Raw genomic sequence first — 23,773 nt, 5'->3', positions numbered from 1 at the left:
TGCATTCTTAGGAACGGAGGCTGCCGGTTACACCGCTAAGGTCCAGGGTCCGCCGGAGGGGTGAGTATATCCATATTTTTTATTTTTATTCTTTATTTTTTACATGAATATGGATCCCAGGGCCTGAAGGAGAGTCTGGGAACTTCCGATTCCGATTTCCGATATCACAAAAATATCGGAACGCGGTATCGGAATTCCGATACAGCAAATATCGGCCGATACCCGATACTTGCGGTATCGGAATGCTCAACACTAATGATGAGACATGGAGGAAGGCCTCATTAAAAATAGGCCCAATTTAAAGGAGTGGGTCTCCTAGACTTGGAATGCCCATACACTAAGTGTATGGCCTGACAAACATTTCCCCATGGGGGTACATTTTTTACAACATTTTTATGGGGATCATAGACACCCTTGCCAAAAAATTGACTGGCTGTAGCAGCATAGAACACGTTTACCCTGGTGTTCTAGGGGTGGTGGTGGATGATGATGATGATGAGAACAAGGAGGAGAAGTACACCAAATCGCCAAAATCAGGAAGCGTTTACCCATGTGTGGGTGTGAAAAGGTGCATGGGAATACACCTCCCAAAAAGACACTGTATTGGAGGTTATGTTTCACTGTCATTTGGTGGTGTAGAGAAGTCTGGCCCAATCCAGCCCTTGTTCATTTTTATAATAGTCAGCCTGTCTGCATTTTCTGTTGACAGGCAGATATGCTTATCTATGATAATTCCACCAGCGGCACTAGAAACCCGCTCTGACAAAACACTAGCGGCAGGGCAGGCCAGGACCTCCAAGGTATAGAGAGACAGTTCATGCCACGTGTCCAGCTTGGATAGCCAATAATTACAAGGCACAGAGGACTCACAGAGGCTGTTGGTATGGGCAGCAAGCTACTCTCTCAGCATCTTAAAAAACATTACATCCCTTTTGACATTACCCCACTCCTCAGGGCCTGGGCGATGGGAGGGTCTGAGAAAACTATCCCAGAACTTTGCCAGTGTTCCCCTGCCTCTGCTGGATTGGAGTTGTCTCTCTCGCCTGTACTTCTTGGTTGTCCAACAAACTGTTACGTCTGCCGCCAGCATTTTGAGATGGGAATTTTTTTTACTAATTCTGCAAGAATGGCCCTCTGGTAATGTATCATTTTAGTACACCTGTCTGCCTCTGGAAGAAGAGATTGAAAGTTCTCCTTGTAGCATGGGTCTGAAAGTGTCACTACCCAGTAATGACTGTCACCCCAAATTTTTACAATATGAGGGCCACGGGAAAGGCAGTAAAACATAAAGTCAGCCATGTGTGCCAGACTGGTAACAGGCAAGCCTTGCATGCCTCACCAACAGGATGACTTACCAAGGTGTCCTCCTCCTCCTCTTCCTCCCTGTCCTAAGGCCATCCATGCTGAACAGATGGTATGACAGTTGTGCTTGTAATACCGTCTACAGCGCATGAAAGTAGCTCTTGTTCTTCCTCCTCCTCCTCTTCCTCATTGTCAAAAATCCACGCTGGATGACATGAGGCTGGGCTGTGTGTAATCACCCTGTATGGTTCCTTGCTCCACCTGCAATGCATCCTCTTTCATTGTAAGCAGAGAGCTTTTCAGAATGCAGAGAAGCGGGATGTTGATGCTAATTATGGCATCATCGCCGCTCACCATCTTGGTGGACTCCTCAAAGTTTTGGAGGATGTTACATTTGTCTGACATCCATATCCACTCCTGATGTCTTATGTATGGAGTCTAACCTGAATAATGATGGCCTTGTTGATGCTGGTATTCAACAACTGCGTTCTTTTGCTCACAAGTCCTTTCCAACATCTGCAGTGTAGAGTACCAATGCATGGGGACATTACACGCCAGTCGGTGAGCCGGTAGCTGCAATCACTGCTGAAGCACGGCAAGGGTGGCTGAAGCTGTAGCTGTACTTTCACAAACAGATCCAGCAGCTCCGGTTAGCTTTTTAGAAACCGTTGAACAACGAGGTTAAGCACATGGGCCAGGCATGGTACATGTGTCAGCTCGCCTCAGAGCCACCACCAGGTTCCTGCCATTGTCACACACAACCATGCCTGGCTGGAAATTCAGCAGTGTCAGCCACAGATCTGCCTGCTCTTTCAGAGCTGTCCACAACTCTTCAGCATTGTGTGGTTTGTCACCTAAGCAGATTAGCTTCAGCACAGTTGTTGCCGCTTGGATTTGGCAGTGCTGCAGTGCTTCCAGCTTGGGACTGATGTGCTCATTTCAGAGATGGAGGCTGAAGAGTAGGAGGAGGTGCAGGAGCTATAGACTGTGGGGGCAACCCTGATTGACGTAGGGCCCGCAATCCTTGGTGTTGGGAGGACATGTTCCATCCCAAGATCTGACTGGGTCCCGGCTTCCACTAGGTTAACCCAGTGTGCCGTCAGCGAGATGTACCATCTCTGGCCACAAGCACTTGTCCATGTGTCTGTGGTTAGGTGTACTTTCCCAGTAACTGCATTGTTGAGGTCACGGGTAATGTTGTGGGACACGTGCTTGTGTAATGCCGGTATGGCACACCTGGAGAAATAGTGGCGGCTGGGGACCGAGTACCTTGGGATGGCCGTTGCCATCAGGCTGTGGAAAGATTCTGTCTCCTCGAGCCAAGTGAAGGCTGTGCTGGGACAAGGATGTGGACGTGCTTGATGATGGTGCTATTTGAGTCTGGGCAACGGCAGGTGCAGGGCAGGAGACATCTTCGCATGCACCGTGGACAGGGGATTGGCTTGCACACAATACAGTAGAAGAAGCAGTGGTGTCACCCACAGACGCTGTTCCTGGAGCCTGGAGTTGGGCCCTCAAAGTCAGGTGCTTTGCTGCAATGTGCCTGATCATGCTGGTGGTGGCAGTTTTGCTACCCCTGATGATGCTAGTATGACAGGTTTTGTAAATGGCCTGTTTGGGGTTATTGGCAGAGTCTTTAAGAAATAACCAGACTCGGGAAGACATAACAGTTGGACTGGCAACTTCCGTCGTGTTGGTGTTACGGGCAACGGTTGCCCGCCTTCTGTCTGCAGCCACCACACTGCTTCTTCCCGCCAGAGGGGGGCTACGCCTCCCTCCCCCTGTGTGCTGCTGTCCTTGCTCTGCATGTCCTCCTGCCAGGTTGGGTCAGTTACTATATCATCCACCACCTCATCTTCCACTTCTGCACCCTGGTCCTCCTCCTTACTTTCTGGCAATTGTGTCTCATCATCGTCCACCTCTTGTGACCATGGCTGCTCAAATATTTGGTCATCACTACATGGAATCTCATCTTGCCCCGCTTCAAGTGGACTGGGTGAGATGGCCGAATCTATAAATGGAAAAGTGAACAGCTCTTCGGAGTGTCCGAGTGTGGGATCATTTGTCTCTGGGCACTCATCATGATGGGAGGAAGGAGGATCAGGGAGAGTAATATACGGTCCAGATTCACGGCTACTCAGACTTGACTGTGTGGAAGACAGGGTGCTGGTGGCCAAGTAACTGGAAGTGTTATCTGCTATCCAACCAACAACCTTTTCACACTGCTCTGGCGTCAATAGTGATGTCTTGCTGCGGTCCCCTAGGACTTCGGACTCTAAGGTCTAGCGAGAAGATGTGGGTGTTTTTTGTGGCCCAATTTCAGCTTGCCGACGGCCTCGGCCTCTGCATGCACCATCACCATCACTTCCACTTCCCAGTCCCTCGCCACGCGCCTTGCCCATTGTAAATTGATTAGAATATTTTACACGTTTACTACAAATGGCTGAATTGGGAGCAAACTTGTATGTGATATGTGTGAAGGAAAACTACACTTTAAATTATCTGGACTGTAGTTAAAAATGTTTTTTTGGTTATCAAATTGGTGTCAATAAGTAGGGTAACAGACAGCAACACTAGAATATGTAGGCCTTAAATGGCCAAATTTTTAGCACAGATATATGAGGCTGTCACGGCGATACCACACTGCTAAATATGTGGCCTGTATTTTTTATTTTTTTAAATGCAAAATAGTGCTGTATATACAGTAAGTAGAGTAACAGACAGGAAAAGCACTGTGTTACCAGCCTAAAATGCCCAACCTTGGAGCATGCAGATATATGAGGACTGTAACGGAAATACCACACTGCCAAGTATGTGGCCTGTATTTTTTATTTTTTAAAATGTAAAATAGTGCTGTATATAAGTAGAGTAACAGACAGGAAAAAAACTGGAATACCGGCCTAAAATGCCCAAACTTCGAGCACGCAGATATACGAGGCCTGTCACGGAAATACCACACTGCAAATTATGTGGCCTGCATTTTTGGGGGGTCTGCAAAATAGTGCTGTATATAGCTAGAGTAACAGACAGCAAAAAAAATGGAATTTAGGCATACCACACTGTAAAATATGTGGTCTGTATGTATTTTTGGGGGGGTTCAGCAAAATGGTGTCAAAAATTGTGTAAGACACTCAAAAAAATTCTACTCTACCGTACCACAAAAAAATGAAAGATTTTTCTGCGCACTCATAAGTGATTTTTGTGACCCCTTTAAAATTGCTGGATTTTCACGCTGTGCTAGGAAAAGGATCTAGCTGTATTGTGCAGTGTCAAAAACAAAATGGAGAAAAAAAAGGGCTCTGGATTGCTTTTGCAATAAAATAATCTCTATTAACCTGGGAAAAAAATTTCCTAGCCAATTATACCTAGGGCTAGGTATATACGGTAAATATATGCTATAGGTAGCAGCAGCAGCAGACAGTAATGGAATGGACCCTCTTGATGTATGCAATGATATCTATATACAAGCACACAGTGCCTGCAGGTCTTGCACTGATATGTATAGAGCGACGTACACTCCCCTGCCTATCTAACACTGCAACCTATATACTCCGGAATTAGTCCTTAGAAGGACTGTTGGTTTAGCTGGATTTGAGTAGTTTAGGATGTTAGACCCCACACTGACTCAGAAATCCCTAAATCTGACCCTATCTCAGCAGCAGCTCTCCCTACACTGTCTGATTCCAAAGCTGAATGCGCCTAGCAGGGCGATGTCCGGTCTCTTATATCCCTGATGATGCTGTGCGGCCAGCCAATCACTGCAAGACCACAGCAAAGATGGCTGCGGCGTTACAGTGCCTGGCAGTCAATCCCTTCATATTGATTGGGTGTCTAAAGACCACCAAAAATACAGGGTGGAGACCAGAGTTCCGGCCGAGCAATCCCGGAAATGATCGGTGCTCGCCAAGTACACCGAGTACAGTGATACTCGGGCGAGTAACAAGTAGTGGGGAGCACGTTCTCTCATCACTAATGGTAAGTAGTAAACAGAATATTAAATGGGTTTACCAGGCATTTATGTGTAAAACCAGTAATGCTTTAAAAAGCAATAGGATTATCTGGATTACAGAGGGAGAATGTACACCACCAATGTCAATAACTAAAATTTTGACACAATCAACATGTGGACGTGCACATGCACACAAACCCTTTTATTCTAGTGAATAGTTTGCTACGAGCTGGGCACAAAGTAAAATGAAAATGAAACAAGCATGTTGGCTCAGTATGTATGCGGTCCTTGATCAGCCGGTCGAGGGTGCATACTGCTGTGCGAGATGTGAGCACGTTGTGCATTTGGAAACCCAGATACTGGATCTAAATGTGCAGCTGGCAACACTGAGATCCATAGACAATATGGAGAGGAGTCTTCTGCTCACAGAGCAGACGCTCAATGGGATAGATGAGGAGGGGGATGGTAGGATGGAGCTGCAGGACAGTGAGGCAGTTAGCTGGGTGACAGTTAGGAAGCGGGGTAGAGGGAAGAGTGCCAGGGAGGCTAGTCCTGATCTGGCACACCCCAATAAGTTTGCTAAGTTGGCAGATGAGGGGGGTGCCAGTACAGGGGTAGCACTGCTGCAGCCAGGCATGTCCTCTGAAAGCCGGAGGAGTGACTGCTCCAGTAAGGAGGGAAATAGGAGAGCAGGGCAGGCCAGACAGGTGCTGGTAGTGGGGGACTCAATTATTAGGGGAACAGATAGGGCAATCTGTCACAAAGACAGGGATCGTCGAACGGTGTGCTGCCTACCTGGCGCTCGAGTCCGACACATCGCTGATCGGGTGGACAGATTACTGGGAGGGGCTGGTGAGGACCCAGCGGTCATGGTGCACATTGGCACAAATGACAAAGTTAGAGGTAGGTGGAAGGTCCTTAAAGATGATTTCAGGGAATTAGGCTGCAAGCTGAAAGCAAGGACCTCCAACGTGGTATTTTCTGAAATACTGCCTGTACCACGTGCCACGCCAGAGAGGCAACGGGAGATTAGGGAGGTTAATAAGTGCCTCAAGAATTGGTGTAGGAAGGAGGGGTTTGGGTTCCTGCAGAACTGGGCCGACTTCTCAGTTGGCTACAGGCTCTACGCTAGGGATGGGCTGCACCTCAATGGGGAAGGTGCAGCTGTGCTGGGGGAGAAAATGGTTAGAAGGTTGGAGGAGTGTTTAAACTAGGGATTGGGGGGAGGGTATTCATTTTATAGGAGGGGAAGATAGTGCAGATAGAGACCTGGGCACAAATATGGAAGCTGGGGGTGGCGGTGGCATGGGGGGTGGGGTTAGAACAGTTAGTAATTTAAGAAAGAATAGAGTTACAGAGAGGAACATCAAGTGCATGTATACTAATGCCAGAAGCCTCGCCAACAAAATGGACGAATTAGAACTAATGTTGTTGGAACATAATTATGACATGGTGGGGATATCTGAAACATGGCTGGATGAGAGCCATGACTGGGCTGTTAACTTGCAGGGCTATAGTCTGTTCAGAAATGACCGTACAGATAAGCGAGGGGGTGGGGTGTGTCTGTATGTAAAATCGACCTTAAAACCCATCCTGCGTGATAATATAGGTGAATCTAATGAAAATGTAGAGTCCCTGTGGGTGGAGATAAGGGGAGGGGGAAAAAATAATAAATTACTGATAGGGGTTTGTTATAAATCTCCAAAAATAATGGAAGCAATGGAGAATATCCTCGTAAAGCAAATAGATGAAGCTGCGACTCAAGGAGAAGTCATAATTATGGGGGACTTCAACTACCCTGAAATAGATTGGGGAACAGAAACCTGCAGTTCCAGTAAAGGTAATCGGTTTTTGACAACTATGAGAGACAATTACCTTTCACAACTGGTTCAGGACCCAACAAGAAGGGGGGCACTGCTAGACCTAATATTAACCAACAGGCCAGACCGCATATCAAATATAAGGGTTGGGGGTTACTTGGGGAATAGTGATCACGAAATAATAAGTTTTCAGGTCTCCTTTAATAAGATGTGTAGTAGAGGGGTGACAAGGACACTAAACTTCAGGAGGGCAAATTTCCAACGGATGAGAGAGGATCTTGGTGCAATTAACTGGGACGATATCCTGAGGCATAAAAATACACAAAGAAAATGGGAGACATTTATTAGCATCCTGGATAGGACCTGTGCACAGTATATACCGTATGGGAATAAACATACTAGAAATAGGAGGAAACCAATATGGCTAAATAAAGCTGTAAGGGGCGCAATAAGTGACAAAAAGAAAGCATTTAGAGAATTAAAGGAAGTAGGTAGTGAGGAGGCATTAAATAAATACAAAAAATTAAATAAATTATGTAAAAAGCAAATCAAGGCAGCAAAGATTGAGACAGAGAGACTCATTGCTAGAGAGAGCAAAAATAACCCCAAAATATTCTTTAACTACATAAATAGTAAGAAACTAAAAAATGATAGTGTTGGCCCCCTTAAAAATAGTCTGGGTGAAATGGTGGATGAGGATGAGGAAAAAGCCAATATGCTAAATGACTTTTTTTCATCAGTATTTACAAAAGAAAATCCCATGGCAGCCAATATGACTAGTGATAATAATCCCCAATTTAATGTTACCTGCTTAACCCAGCAGGAAGTATGGCGGCGTCTAAAAATCACAAAAATTGACAAATCTCCGGGCCCGGATGGGATACACCCTCGAGTACTGCAGGAATTAAGTACAGTCATTGATAGACCATTATTTTTAATCTTTAAAGAGTCCATAATAACAGGGTCTGTACCACAGGACTGGCGTATAGCAAATGTGGTGCCAATATTCAAAAAGGGGACAAAAACTGAACTCGGAAATTATAGGCCAGTAAGTTTAACCTCTACTGTGGGTAAAATCCTGGAGGGCATTCTAAGGGATGCTATACTGGAGTATCTGAAGAGGAATAACCTCATGACCCAGTATCAGCACGGGTTTACTAGGGACCGATCATGTCAGACTAATTTGATCAGCTTCTATGAAGAGGTAAGTTCCGGTCTGGACCAAGGGAACCCAGTAGATGTAGTGTATATGGACTTTTCAAAAGCTTTTGATACAGTGCCACACAAAAGGTTGATGCATAAAATGAGAATAATGGGGATAGGGGAAAATATGTGCAAGTGGGTTGAGAGTTGGCTCAGGGATAGGAAACAAAGGGTGGTTATTAATGGAGCACACTCGGACTGGGTCACGGTTAGTAGTGGGGTACCACAGGGGTCAGTATTGGGCCCTCTTCTTTTTAACATATTTATTAATGACCTTGTAGGGGGCATTCAGAGTAGAATTTCAATATTTGCAGATGACACTAAACTCTGCAGGGTAATCAATACAGGGGAGGACAATTTTATATTACAGGCTGATTTATGTAAACTAGAAGCTTGGGCTGATAAATGGCAAATGAGCTTTAATGGGGATAAATGTAAGGTCATGCACTTGGGTAGAAGTAATAAGATGTATAACTATGTGCTTAATTCTAAAACTCTGGGCAAAACCGTCAATGAAAAAGACCTGGGTGTATGGGTGGATGACAAACTCATATTCAGTGGCCAGTGTCAGGCAGCTGCTACAAAGGCAAATAAATTAATGGGATGCATTAAAAGAGGCATAGATGCTCATGAGGAGAACATAATTTTACCTCTATACAAGTCACTAGTGCGACCACACTTAGAATACTGTGCACAGTTCTGGTCTCCGGTGTATAAGAAAGACATAGCTGAACTGGAGCGGGTGCAGAGAAGAGCAACCAAGGTTATTAGAGGACTGGGGGGTCTGCAATACCAAGATAGGTTATTACACTTGGGGCTATTTAGTTTGGAAAAACGAAGACTAAGGGGTGATCTTATGTTAATGTATAAATATATGAGGGGACAGTACAAAGACCTTTCTGCTGATCTTTTTAATCATAGACCGCTGACAGGGACAAGGGGGCATCCTCTACGTCTGGAGGAAAAAAGGTTTAAGCATAATAACAGACGCGGATTCTTTACTGTAAGAGCAGTGAGACTATGGAACTCTCTGCCGTATGATGTTGTAATGAGTGACTCATTGCTTCAATTTAAGAGGGGACTGGATACCTTTCTGGAAAAGTATAATATTACAGGGCATACATATTAGATTCCTTGATAAGGCGTTGATCCAGGGAACTAGTCTGATTGCCGTATGTGGGGTCGGGAAGGAATTTTTTTCCCCATGATGGAGCTTACTCTTACCACATGGGGTTTTTTTGCCTTCCCCTGGATCAACATGTTAGGGCATGCTAGGCTATGGGTTGAACTAGATGGACTTAAAGTCTTCCTTCAACCTTAATAACTATGTAACTATGTTAGTACTGTTGTTTTGCAGTACCAGGGTCCTTGTTTAAATCCCACCGAGGACAACATCTGTAAGGGATTCGTATATTCTCCTTGTGTTTGCGTGGGTTTCCTTTGGGTACTCCGGTTTCCTCCCACACCCCAAATACATAGTGATAGGGAATTTAGATTGCGAGCCCCAATGAGGACAGTGATCATGATGCCTGTAAAGCATTGCAGAAATTAAATGGTGTTCTATAAGCGAATAAAATAAATAAAAATAATTTTGGATGATAATGTATGCCAGTAGCTTCACTATTTCCCTATACTATCTGACTGTAAGTGCCTCTGCTGGTTTACTCACCTCTCCATGATCCACAACCATGTGTCCTGTTGAGGAGCTGAATGTCAGAAGCACATTGCATTTAGCTTCTCTTTCTTCATACAGATTTAGGCAGAAAGAGAATTAGAAGTCTACAGTGATAAATAGTAATCGAATATGAACCTTGACAATCTATACTATGGGACCACAGAGGCAGCAAAGCCTGGCAATCGGCTATTGCCATTAGTCCCACAGACTGTGAATGGAGTGATACCGCATATGCTCGACCACAGCTTTATTCAAACTCCTCCACACTTCGGTTGTACAGCAAAAATTGGAAGGCTCAAATCCCCTTTTATAGCAAAGCCACTAGAGATCAGACATTTATCACCTGTCCTCTGGATGTTTTGTTATTTTGTTTAGTAGATACTTTATTATAGATCCCATTATATAAGTTAATGGAAGGGAGCACCATGTTCAGAACCTTTACCTCCTCTTGGTCAGAGAAAAGAAAAAGACACAGGCAACCTATTAATCATTGTGTAATAACATAGATAAATGTTGTTAGTTTGCTCACCATTTAGGAAGTTAAGGTCTCTACTTTTCTTATCTTAAACTTTTTTTAACTCCTCTTCCAGAGTGCTGTGTTGACTTAAAAATGTTAAAAAAGTGGAAAAAGTTGATCCAGCACCTCCATAAAACTTAATTTTCTTTATTTCATATCACTTGAAAACATGGTACAGTGGTCCACATGATTTCTTACTTTGAGCACAACTCGTTCTTTGTCACGAGTTCTATGACTAGGAGCAATGAGCGCTTGAAATGCTTAAGAAATCACTGTACCAATGTGATGCTGGCTATTACCACTTCTCACAGTCAAGTCGTGAGGCAGGGGAGTCAAGGAGTCTGGGGTCAAATACCAAGAGTGTATATCAAGGACAGAGGGGGAAGACAAAAGAGTAAAGAGGTCACAGTCAGAAGTCAGCAGTCCAAAACGATACGGATAGAGACAAGTGGGTAAAGGCAAGGTCCAACATCAGAAAGCAAAAGATCAGAACAGCAGAACACTAAAGCACAGGGCACAAACTTATCCAAGCAAAGCTACAACTGACAGTGGTCTGACCATTGCCAGCCAGCTAAATAGTCTGAAAAGATGACACCTGGAGGAAGCAAAGTAGGCCCAGGCTGTGATTGGGCTGCTGGGCAATCATAAATTTGCATGGGAGCAGCCCAGCATGCCCCAGACCCTGAATGGGTGGATGAACTATCCCTATAAAATAAGGATAGTCAGAGCGCTCCAGTCCCTGATTGGGCAGCTGGGATATTCTATTCACAAAACTGACAGCTTAGTATGCCCCTGCCACGTATCGGGCAGCTGAGCTGACACTCACTGCATCCCTAGAATACAGTGAGCGGCAGATTCATTACAACCATGTTATTAAATTATATGAAATAAAACAAATTAAGTTTTGTTGATGTGTTGGATTAACTTTTTTTTCCAAAGCAATAACTATGTAATGGTTAATTCACCCTGTGGTTTTAAGCTCTTACTATCAGGCTTGCCTATAGATCAAAACTGGTGGTCACTGGTGTTCCTAGTAGGGGGATATTTTGCCAAAAGTTCCATCTACCAAATAGGGAATGTACAAAATGCATTATTAATTTAAAGGGGTTGTCCGATATAAAGCTACAAGTCTGCAGTCACTCTATGTCACTTCAGACTTTTGATTCCTCACATCACATGCACTGCACACTGTGAGAATCCTCTGGTGCTGGTGATATGCATAATCCAGGCCATATTCCATCAAGATGAGTACAGCCTTGCTCAATGCAAATGTATTGAGCAAGGCTGGAAACAGTCTACTTGGAATGTGACTGGGAGTATGCATATCTCTGGCACAAGCACTGGGAAGAACCCAAGTCTGCAGTGATATGGAGCTTTCAACATGACAACCCCTTTAAACTCTAACACCAATAGTCATGATATAGAGCTACATGACTTTCACCCAGCTATATTGCAAATTGTCTGTTCACTGAGGAAGGGGACTGGAACTCTAGCGTCACCTTTTGGAAGCAGCAATCCTAAAAGTCATTATCGACTCTTTACCCCTTAGACCCCAACCTAGCTATATTAGACGTTTACTTGGAGCATGACTTTTCTTTGGAAATTAAATAAAGGGTATATAGTCACTTGCAAGTTGGCACATAATGTGATGTTTCTATCAACTCATTTCCATTTACATTAGAATTCCATGATAACTAACACAAATATGTAATGGTAACATGAAACCTGACCTGGTAAAGATTACTGAGAGTTACACAGCTTTGACAGTGCATCCATAGATTGTGTAAACCAATAATTTATTCAACACAAAGAACGCAAGGCTGTAATGGCGTATCCATAGATGAGACTCACACGGAGACACCACAAGCCTTCCAAGTAGTGTCAAGTACAATGAGAGGATTAACAGAAAAGCTAAATAAAATGAGACAAAAGACAGAAGATTGGAGTCCCATCCCAATTATTCAGTCAGGATTCTAGTAAACATACTCATAAATAGTAAGGCACATACTAGATTGTCATTAAGTTTACATTGGGGAATGTAGTTACTTTAAGAGAGCTAAGCACAGTGTGAGCAATAAACATATATATGTACAAAGCACACAGGATGTCAGCAAGATCAGAGAGCTCTGCTGGAGGGATGCAAAATGCAGAAAACAGACTATTTGCACCTGCTGTAGGGAACGTTGCCTGCTACAGCATTTTGAAAGTGTGGTAAAAAAAATAATAACTGAAGACGATGTTGTAAATCCTTTTATCCTACCCTAGGAATCCACCTAATGCTACTCCATATGTGGCCAGCATAGTGAGCACAACAAAGAATAAAGTTTTACTCTATATTTCTAGCCAGATTCATAGATTCATAGAATGCAACAATATAACACAAGAGTCTTCTTCGCCAAATCTATTATGGACTGTAGAAGGCCAGCAAAATGATAGGAGCTGACAGCTTTTTGATGATATAAGGAAACTACTAATGAAAACAGCATTGTATTGTGCCATTCAATCTATCCAGGACTATTATTTTTTTCATGGGCCTAAAAACTTACCGTAAGGTAGTTGCTAATTACCCACTCATTGTGCCAGGTACCAATTTCTTCCAGCTCAAAACAGTCACAGACCGCTCTTCCTGGCGATTCTGCGGCTTCCACTGATGTCACATAGACAGAAGCTGCTTTTGTTCTGTGCTGCTCTGTCAATGGGGCACGGCTGCTGATGTCATGCTGATTGGCAGCTGCAAAAGTGAGGGTGAGATGGCTGTCAATCAGCACAATGTCACTCCACATCAACAGAGCAGAAGAAGAAGAACTGCTCCATTGATATGAAGCAACAGAATCGCCAGGAGCAGTCAGTGATCACGCTGAGCCAGCACCGGGCAGAATTGGCAGGTATACAAAGATCAAAGATTGACCTTCACTTCCACACAGAAAAACAGGTGTGGACAGGTGCAAGCTAAGAGAGACGTTTCCAAAGTTGCACTCTGTAACACTATAGTATGCAAACATGGAATATATGAAATTAGAATTGTATTGCTGCGCTGGAAAAAAAAAGTCAAAAAGAAGGTACTTAGTGCATAAATTGGCCTATTCATGGGTGCCCAACAGCCATCTACAAGGTGACCTTCTTTGCTGGGAACCTAGCCTAATATAATACATCTCCTGGGTTAATAGTGTACATTCATATTGGTAAGAGCGAGCTGTGATTAAAACTGCCATAGGCTGATTGGTGGAGTACTCAATCAGAGAGCCTATTTATACATAATATCAAAGACTGACCGTCACTTCTAAACAGAAAAACAGGTGTGAACAGGTGCAAGCTAATAGAGTCACTTCCATATATAACCAACAAATAAGATCTGCACTCTGCAATGCTATAGTATGAAATATATGAGATTGGAATTGCGATGCTGCTCTAGACAAAACTTTAAAATGAAGATACTTAGAACATAAATCGGTGAATTCATGTGTCCAAAAGTGTCTCTCTCTTAGTTTGCAACTGTTCACATCTGTTTTTCTCTTTGGAAGTGATGGTCAGTCATTGACATTTGTATACATGGGCTCTGACTGAGCACTCCACCCATTAGCCATGGCAGTTTTAATCACAGCTCGATCCTACCTACCAATATAATTATTCAAAGTACAGTAATTCAAAATAAATGATGCCAGCACCGTTACAGTCACCGCTCTGTGTATAGAGAGCAGCACCCCCAGCACTGACTGACAGCCGGCCCTAATGCTGAGCTGATGTCAGTCAGTGCTGGGGGTGCTGTTACAGCCACTGTTCTCTATACACAGGGCGGTGACTGAGCCTATGCTGGTACCAACCCAATGACTGAATGCCAAACCATGTCAGGGGGAATAAAATGAATTTCCTCCGGGTCTTAAGTGCAGACACCATGTAGGCTCAGAATCGTTTTAAACTGCAGATTAATCCCATATGTACAGATTAATAGAGTTATTTTTCACCAGACAGGTTTCCTTTAAAAGAATAAAAAATATAAAAAACAGCAAAATGCTAAATTATATGTTAACATACGGCAATATTTAAAAAAAAAGTATAAATAGTTAATCTGTAACTACTAAAGAGTAAATACACACAAAGCGCATTTTGACAGATTTTGACATTTATACATATGTTCCACTTTTGCTTGCACTAATAATATGGAACAACATGCTGAAGCAAATCCAATTCTTCACAAACCTGATTGCACAGATTCTTACAGACAATGTTCCCTATTTTATGTTTCTCATTTTCCCGTTATCTCTCGTACTTTGGCCTTATGCCACGGGATCATATTACCAAACCAGGGCAGGAGCTATTGATTAAGCACAATTACTTCCTCTTGTTTGGCGGTGTATCAAGGTCAATGCGTAATATCCTCACTTTCCGTCATATTTGGTTCATATTCTGTGTCAACCTGTAAACCTTGATCTTGGACTTCAAAGGTTCTGTCATTGAGCGGCTTGATGAAAGCGCCTGGCAGTAACACTCGGGACAAAAGCAGAATGATTCAATTCATTTGCTGAAATAATAATATCGGTTTCCATACAGAGCTGACAAGACCACATAATAAGGGCTGATTGACAGCCTTTCCACCGTAGAAAGCAGTGATTGTGATCTGCCTAGGTAGCGAGCCCCCCGCAGACATCACACCTGCTTAGCCGAACACTGCGGTAAATCAGAGATGACATGTGGTATGGAGAGGCATCGGCTGCTGGAGAATTTTCGGAAGTAGAGATGTCAATCAGAATATTCCGTCAAGCTGTTATAAGACAGCTCGCATCTCTTCAGAATAATCTGTTATTTTATTAATTTACCTAAAAATAAAAAGGCAAAAAAAATGTGCTGTAACATTTATATTACAATGTGCGACTTAATCTAAGCTAAGAAGCTAAGGTAATGATTACCCAGGAAGCAAATCAATGCTGATCAGTGTGAAAACAAGACGTGTCTTAGAAGAGGAAGCATGTAATTTACACCGAAAATGGATCCCTATCTGCACCAAAGATTTCAGTTAATCCAGTTTAATACCTGTCAAACACTGCTGTGATGTAATTTGTGTACCTGCCATCCTTTCGGTACAGTGAACAAAGGCAACAACAACAGAGAATTTTGTTTTAGATCTATTGATACAAGTTGTAACATTTACAATAAAGGGTTTTTATTATAGGAATATACTATTTTTTTAGGGTTTTTATTATAGTAATATATATATTACTATAGGAATACCCCATCTAGTAAAGCGCTGGGGTATTCCTATAGTGAATGGAGCAGATGTGAATTCACTCTTTCAGCTAAAGTCATCTCCTAGCTGTAAAAGAGATGATAACTTCCCAATCGCTGTGGGTCCGACTGCTGGGACCCCTTTATTCCTGGGTACCGGGACTCTAAAGAACTCTGTGTGAATGGAGCAACGGTCAATCATGCCCATTGCTGCTCCACTCATTCTTAGCAAAACCACAGGAGATGTCGATCACTGTGTTGGTTGGTCTTAGCCACTCCCATAAAAATGAATGGAGTGACAGAGTGCATGATCGACCACCGCTCCATTCAACTGGGGCTTGAGACACCGTTAAAGGGAATCTGTCACTAGGTTTCTGATACCTCATCTGCAAGGATGCCAACTTGATTTTTCATTCTTTCTGGATAGTGTATGAAAAAATCACGGACGGACAGTATTTTTTACAGACACATTGGAAATCAATGATAAATCATTATGATTATAAATGGCACATGTCTACAGCTCATTATTCTGATATGAAACATCACTTTAAAGTGTAAAATGATGATAATTACAGTCAAAATAATCTGTACAAGTTCTTCAGCTTAAAAAAAAATCACAGATGGATTAAATCTTTATTTACAGACATGGCAAAAAATTGTTCTTTTTTATAGGCTGTCCTGGAGTTTCTGGGCAGTTGGCAACCCTGCTTCTCTGAGAGTAGCATAATAGAGAGACAGAGACCCTGATTTGTGATTTATCACTTAGTTTACTGGGTACAGAGTTTTTAGCTGTAGGATGTAGCAGAGCTCAGAAAGCTAACTCCGCCCACAGCTTTTTGTGTACATTGTATATTGACAATGAACTACTTATCTGTACTGAGCGCAGAGTTGGACCACTTGGCATGTGAGCTTTAGTCCTCTAGTGATAATCTCCCGCTGATAAAACACTCATTGTATTGAAATAACAGCACACAGACTAATAAGTGACACATCGCTGAAATCAGTGTCTCAGCTCCTACAGCAGGCTGCCCTCAGATTATATAGTAAAAACCTGCTGAAAGATTCTCTTTAAGAATTCCAACTCAGGATAACTGGTTACAACAGTGGAAGTCAAATTGATCTGTAACTTATCACCCATCTTGTAAATTAGTAATAACTTGCTAATATGGGAAAAACCCTTAGGCTGCCATCACACTAGCAGTATTTGGTCAGTATTTTACATCAGTATTTGTAAGCCAAAACCAGGAGTGGGTGATAAATGCAGAAGTGGTGCATATGTTTCTATTATACTTTTCATCTGATTGTTCCACTTCTGGTTTTGGCTTACAAATACTGATGTAAAATACTGACCAAATACTGCTAGTGTGACGGCAGCCTTAAAGAGTAGCCAAAGAGTAGGGCTAGTCCAGGTACACGTGTTCTATGTAGTGGAACTATTACATTTCAAAGCACCCATGCAAAGGTATGACCATGGACATGCCAACTCAATTGCCAGCATATGACATATGGACAGAGATTTTTCATGGTGGGTCACCACTTTAAGTGTGGATTCCACTCAAACCTGCCTTTTTTCCGGGCTGATCATGTCAAGGATTAACTTTGCTCTGCCTCATTCTGGGTTCAGGTTTGCTGTTTAGCTCTGTTGCATTCTGCAGGCGGTGTCAGTTATAGCTTCTGCCTACGGCGTGAGTAGCGGACTCTGTTTATATCCTGATCTGTCCTGCTGCGATCCATGACTGTTCCCGTATCAGTTTATTCCCCCTCCCCCGTTCCAACTCAGTGTTTTTCCTTTGTGTTTGGACTCTCTGGTACTTGACTCGGCTTTTGTCTCTGACCTGACTCTGTCTTTTGCTCCTGGTACTTCTCCTTCAATCTGGTATTGACCCTCTGGTGCCTCTCCGACTTTGAGTTGATTTTCCCCTTTGTATTTCGTTACTCACCTGGTTTTTACATGGCTTCTTTGACTACCCTGTTGTCACCTGGTGGTGGCCTCGCTGCAGCGCTGTGGGTCTGCTCTGGCAAGTGTTGCAGTCTTCCCTCCACTCTACTACCATCTAGTGGAGCGTGCATCTACCTACATAGCTGTGGCGTGACACAAAGTAATTCTGATGCTAAGCCTCCTTTCTATAATTTGGTGGAGTGTGTATCTTGAGCTGTGTACTGAGAGATATTGGAACATACAGGTGCATCTCACAAAATTAGAATATCATTAAAAAATAAATTTATTTCAGTTCTTCAATACAAAACATGAAACTCATATATTAGATAGAGTCATTACAAATAGAGTGATCTATTTCAAGTATTTATTTCTGTTAATGTTGACAATTATGGCTTACAGCCAATGAAAACCCAAAATTCATTATCTCAGTAAATTAGAATACTTTATAACACCAACTTGAAAAATGATTTTAAAATCCCAAAAGTTAGCCTACTGAAATGTACAGTATGTTCAGTAAATGCACTCAATACTTGGTCGCGGTTTCTTTTGCATCTATTACTGCATCAATGCGGCATGGCATGGAGGAGATCAGTCTGTGGCACTGCTGAGGTGTCATGGAAGCACAGGTTACTTTGTTAGCAGCCTTCAGCTCATCTACATTGTTGGGTCTGGTGTCTCTCATCTTCCTCTTGATAATACCGCATAGATTCTCCATGAGGTTAAGGTCAGACAGGTATTGGTACTTTTGGCAGTGTGGACAGGTGCCAAGTCCTGCTGGAGAATTAAATTTCCATCTCCAAAAAGCTTGTCAGCAGAGGGAAGCATGAAGTGCTCTAAAATTTCCTGGTAGACTGCTGCGCTGACTTTAATCTTGATAAAACACAGTGGACCTACACCAGCAGATGACATGGCTCCCCAAACCATCACTGATTGTGGAAACTTCACACTAGACCTCAAACAGCTTGGATTGTGGCCTCTCCACTCTTCCTCCAGACTCTGGGACCTTGATTTCCAAGGTCTAGTGTAAAGTATCCACAATCAGAGATGGTTTGGGGAGCCATGTCATCTGCTGCTGTAGGTCCACTGAGTTTATCAAGACCAAAGTCAGTGCAGCCGTCTGGCAGGAAATTTTAGAACACTTCATGCTTACCTCTGCTGACAAACTTTTTGGAGATGGAAATTTAATTCTCCAGCAGGACTTGGCACCTGTCCACACTGCCAAAAGTACCAATACCTGGTTTACAAACAGCAGTATCACTGTGCTTGATTAGCCAGCAAACTAGCCTGACCTTAACCCCATAGAAAATCTATGGGGTATTGTCAAGAGGAAGATGAGAGACACCAGACCCAACAATGCAAACAAGCTGAAGGCTGCTAACAAAGCAACCTGGGCTTCCATAACACCTCAGCAGTGCCACAGGCTGATCGCCTCCATGCCATGCCGCATTGATGCAGTAATTGATGCAAAAGGAGCCCCGACCAAGTATTGAGTGCATTTACTGAACATACATTTCAGTAGGCCAACATTTCGGATGTGAAAATAATTTTTTCAAGCTGGTGTTATAAAGTGTTCTAATTTACTGAGATAATGACTTTTCGATTTTCATTGGCTTTAAGCCATAATCATCAACATTAACAGAAATAAACACTTGAAATACATCACTCTATTTGTAATGACTCTATCTAATATAATATGCAAATTGCCTCTTCAGGGAAAAAGAGGACTTAAACTCTGTAGTGCCACCTGTTGGAAGTAGCGATCCTACAAGTCACAATCAACCCTTTAACGAGTCGTGCAATATGACTTAGGATAAAAGCCAAATCAGTATCTCAATTCGCAGACACAGTGTTTTGGGCTGTTGGCCCTCGTCAGTGCGAAGCATGAGAACTAATTTGGCTAGATGAGAAGCTCTGGACTGGGGTCTAAGGGGCATCGTTTCTTCTTATGGAGAGTGACATACCAGCTCTGGCTTGTCAAGGTAAGGAGGCTTATTCGCCATGCAATTCTCCTCTATCTAATATATGAGTTTCACTTTTTGTATTGAAGAACTGAAATAAATTAACGTTTTTATGATATTCTAATTTAGTGAGATGCACCTGTAATACCTGGGTACTCCCTTGTGAGGAATGTAGCTGTTAGGGAATATGCGGTATTCCCTACTGACCAAGGTATCATTGTACAACCAAACAAATGTGCGGTTATAGCCGTGACTGAACCCGCACCGGAGCCGCCCTGTGACTGACACTGGTGCGATGACGGGGAGAATAAAGTTCATTTTCTCCCCACAGCGTTCGGCTAAGTGCGGGCACTGGGCAGGTTTTTATCTGCAGGTTAACATGGTTTTTCTGGTGACAGGTTCCCTTTAAATGTACAGTATTTAGGTAGAGAGCCATCACTGAATTGTGATGGAGTGTATTGTGGGAATTGTTTATGACCATCTACTGTACAGTGATCATTAGTAACCCAGTGGGTGAGAGAACATTAATGTTTGAGCATTGCTGACAGTTGCATACAGATTTTAAACACCCATTAACGTGATCTCCGTAAGGATGGTAATTCCCTTTAAGTGGGTTATGCTACTAATTGCTGTACTTTGTAATGAAGACTTCATCCGTGTAAGCATGCTTTTATACATTCTAGCACACACCTAGAAATAAAACACACAGGCAAATTTATCAATTCCAACAAATTACCATTATCTAGGTCATTCTATTCCTTTTTGAAGAGGATATGGGTCCTGCTAACTTAGTAAGCTAATTGCATAAAAGTAATATAGTCAGCAAGTTATAATCCCTGTGGATTAGCTTGTCAGCTTTTTAAAAAACCCAAATCAATGTTGCACTGATCATTATGTTAAATGACTTTGTTTTAACCATTTGCATTAAATGAGCTTATATATGTGACCACATAATTGGCAGATATCACTTGGAATTGGTCTTCTAAAAGATTTTAAGAAAAAATTCTTAGGATATGTGCCCCGGGAGAACAATATAACTTTTATATTTATTTAATGGACTCTGTCAGCACAAAAGGACTGTTCAAACCACATACACTCAGTGTATCATTGGTATGAGCAAACGGTTTAATGTACCCTCCCACTTACGTATTTTTATTTATCTCCTCCGCCCTCTTCATTGACGGACAGCTCTGGCTTTACAGGAACCAGAAGAGGATAGAGTAGAGATGGAAGGAAAACAAATAGGGGAAGTTGTTGAAGTTTTTTGCCCATATTAAGAGTCCACTACTTTGACAACCCTTCTAAATCTATATGTCCCCCACAAGTAAAAATAAGAACACTTATACTCACTTGCGGTGCAAGAGTTGTTCTGGCAGTGTTAGCACTGACTCTCCCAGGGATCGCGTGACAATATTATGTTATGCGATCCCTGCAGCCAATCAGTGCTGGCTCTACTCTCCTCTTTTATGCATGTAGTTGACATCTGAAGCTATAGAGAGCTGCGGCTGCTCTCTCACATCCTCCAGATATCTTTATTTGTCCGAAGGAGAGGAGAGTGAAGGCAGCGCTGATTGGCCACAGTGCACCGCTCCCCAATCGGAGCTTCACTGATAACCGAGAGGTGTTTCACAATTTGAGAAGCTCTATGGAAGCGATTTAGGGCCATTATATTTTATGATAGGTTCCCTTTAAAATATAGTGCATTTTGTTGTTTATCTCAGAATTATCTACAGTATTTAGAATTAGGTTTCTTTTCACGGTTTTAGAACCTAGTTGCTGTAATGTTTCACGTAATTGTGTGAAATGATCATGTAACTGTCATGTATTTTATTTTTTTTCATAGTGACAAAATGTTTCCTGCCTTTGGTTTTGGTGCCAGAATACCTCCGGATTATAAGGTAATTTATTTTAATAGTTACCACTTATTTAAAGGGAATGTAAAATCAGAAAATGACCAATTGCTTAAATCAGGTTTTCTATGGGATGTACTTTAAAAAAAATTGCAAAGTTTTACTTTTCATATAAAAACCTGAATATATATATATATATATATATATATATATATATATATATATATATATATATATTGTTAGGGTTTGCGGAATGCACCGAATATATTTATTGATGTGATTGGTGCGTTCGCAACCCGGGATCCACCGTGCAGGAAATATCCTGCCGCTAAGTGAATGGCAGCACAATATGGCGGTATTAACCAGCTCTGTTAGCTTCACAGAGCGGCCGAGAAAGCAAAGCTCTGTGCCCTGTTAACTCTCACAGAGACACAGGCTAACTACCCAGAAGAGAGCAGTCAGTGGTCATGCATGCACACAACACTCCTCGCCGGAGGTGCCAGCATTCTAGGGGCTTATTTCAGCCGGGTCCCTGAATACTCTCATACACAATCTCCTCGCCGGAGGTTCCAGCATTCTAGGGGCTCATTTCAGCCGGATCCCTGAACACATACAAACACATGACCACAGTGGCGCAAAGCATGTAACTTTAGAAGATACTAGCGCATGGCCGTGCGGCCATGCGAGCCTTAAATAGCTGCAGCACGTACAGGACCTTCAAAAAGAGGACCAATGAGAAACTGCTACAGAGCCTGCGTACCTACAGGAACTTCCTAGAAAAACCAATAGATTTGGCTGCAGTACCTGAACATGTGACCCTTGATCTCCAGTGAGAGATCTTACCCTGGGAATGCTCAGTGTGTGCAAAGCAGGACTTAAGGCCTCGTCTCACATAGCGATTTACCAACGATCACGACCAGCAATACGACCTGGCCGTGATCGTTGGTAAGTCGCTGTGTGGTCGCTGGGGAGCTGTCACACAGACAGCTCTCTCCAGCGACCAACGATCAGGGGAACGACTTCGGCATCGTTGAAACTGTCTTCAACGATGCCGAAGTCCCCCTGCAGCACCCGGGTAACCAGGGTAAACATCGGGTTACTAAGCGCAGGGCCGCGCTTAGTAACCCGATGTTTACCCTGGTTACCAAAAAAAACAAACAGTACATACTCGCCTTTCGGTGTCCCTTGCCGTCTGCTTCCTGCTCTGACTGAGCCGCCGTACAGTGAGAGCAGAGCGCAGCAGTGACGTCACTGCTGTGATCTGCTCTCACTTTCCGGCCGGCAGTCAGTCAGAGCAGGAAGCAGACGCCGGGGGACCTGACGGACATCAGATGGTGAGTATGTACTGTTTGTTTTTTTTTACATTTACGCTGGTAACCAGGGTAAACATCGGGTTACTAAGCGCGGCCCTGCGCTTAGTAACCCGATGTTTACCCTGGTTACCAGTGAAGACATCGCTGGATCGGTGTCACACACACCGATTCAGCGATGTCAGCGGGACCTCAACGACCAAAAAAAGGTCCAGGCCATTCCGACACGACCAGCGATCTCACAGCAGGGGCCTGATCGCTGGTACGTGTCACACATAGCGAGATCGCTACTGAGGTCGCTGTTGCGTCACAAAACTAGTGACTCAGCAGCGATCTCGCTAGCGATCTTGCTATGTGAGACGGGGCCTTTAGTCCCAGAAAAGCCTGTTCACCGTAGATCAGTGTAGGGTACAATAGCAGAGCCTGGAGAGGCAGCAATAACCCTTTGCACTGAATCAGACTCAGTGAGACGCTGGGACCGACGTCTCCGCTGAGCAGGCTCCACTGCGGCCGATGGAGAATGGGAGACCGCAGCAGACACGGATCGAGATTCCCCCTGTGCAGCAGAGGAAACTCGACTCCTAACATTACCCCCCCCTCCTACGGTCCCCCCTCCTTGAGCCTCGCTATGCTCAAAAGCTGCAATGAGCAGCGGAGCCCGAATGTGCTCCACAGGCACCCAGGTTCTATCCTCTGGACCGTGACCCTTCCAATCCACCAGATAAAATTTCTTGCCACGTACCATCTTGCACCCCACGATAGCATTCACCTCAAACTCATCCGTGGATGAACCCGATGTCCCGGCAGATGACTCAGAAAACCGGGACAAATGAACGGGCTTTAAGAGGGAAACGTGAAAGGTATCGGTGATACCTAGGCGTGGAGGAATAGCCAAACGGTAGACCACAGGGTTCACCTGTTCCAGAACCTTGAATGGGCCAATGTGGCGAGGCACAAACTTAGTGGACTCAACTCGCAGCCTGATGTTACGGGCGGAGAGCCACACTAAGTCGCCAGGAGCAAAGGTCGG

At 43.4% G+C, this 23,773-nt stretch overlaps 1 protein-coding gene across 1 annotated transcript in view; it reads left to right on the top strand.

Moving 5' to 3' along the window:
• The window catches only part of CPNE4 (copine 4), an 828,774-nt gene that overhangs the window by 728,819 nt on the left and 76,182 nt on the right, over positions 1-23,773 (top strand). Inside the window, exon 12 of the mRNA XM_077269031.1 lies at positions 21,427-21,481. Within this exon, the coding sequence (XP_077125146.1) occupies positions 21,427-21,481 (55 nt within the window). The remainder of the gene's footprint in view (positions 1-21,426; positions 21,482-23,773) is intronic.

Source organism: Ranitomeya variabilis, chromosome 6 (assembly GCF_051348905.1).
Source record: "Ranitomeya variabilis isolate aRanVar5 chromosome 6, aRanVar5.hap1, whole genome shotgun sequence".
In the NCBI taxonomy this organism is placed as follows: domain Eukaryota; kingdom Metazoa; phylum Chordata; class Amphibia; order Anura; family Dendrobatidae; genus Ranitomeya; species Ranitomeya variabilis.
Note: the sequence above shows the minus strand (reverse complement) of the source record. Positions and strands in the feature narration are given on the sequence as shown.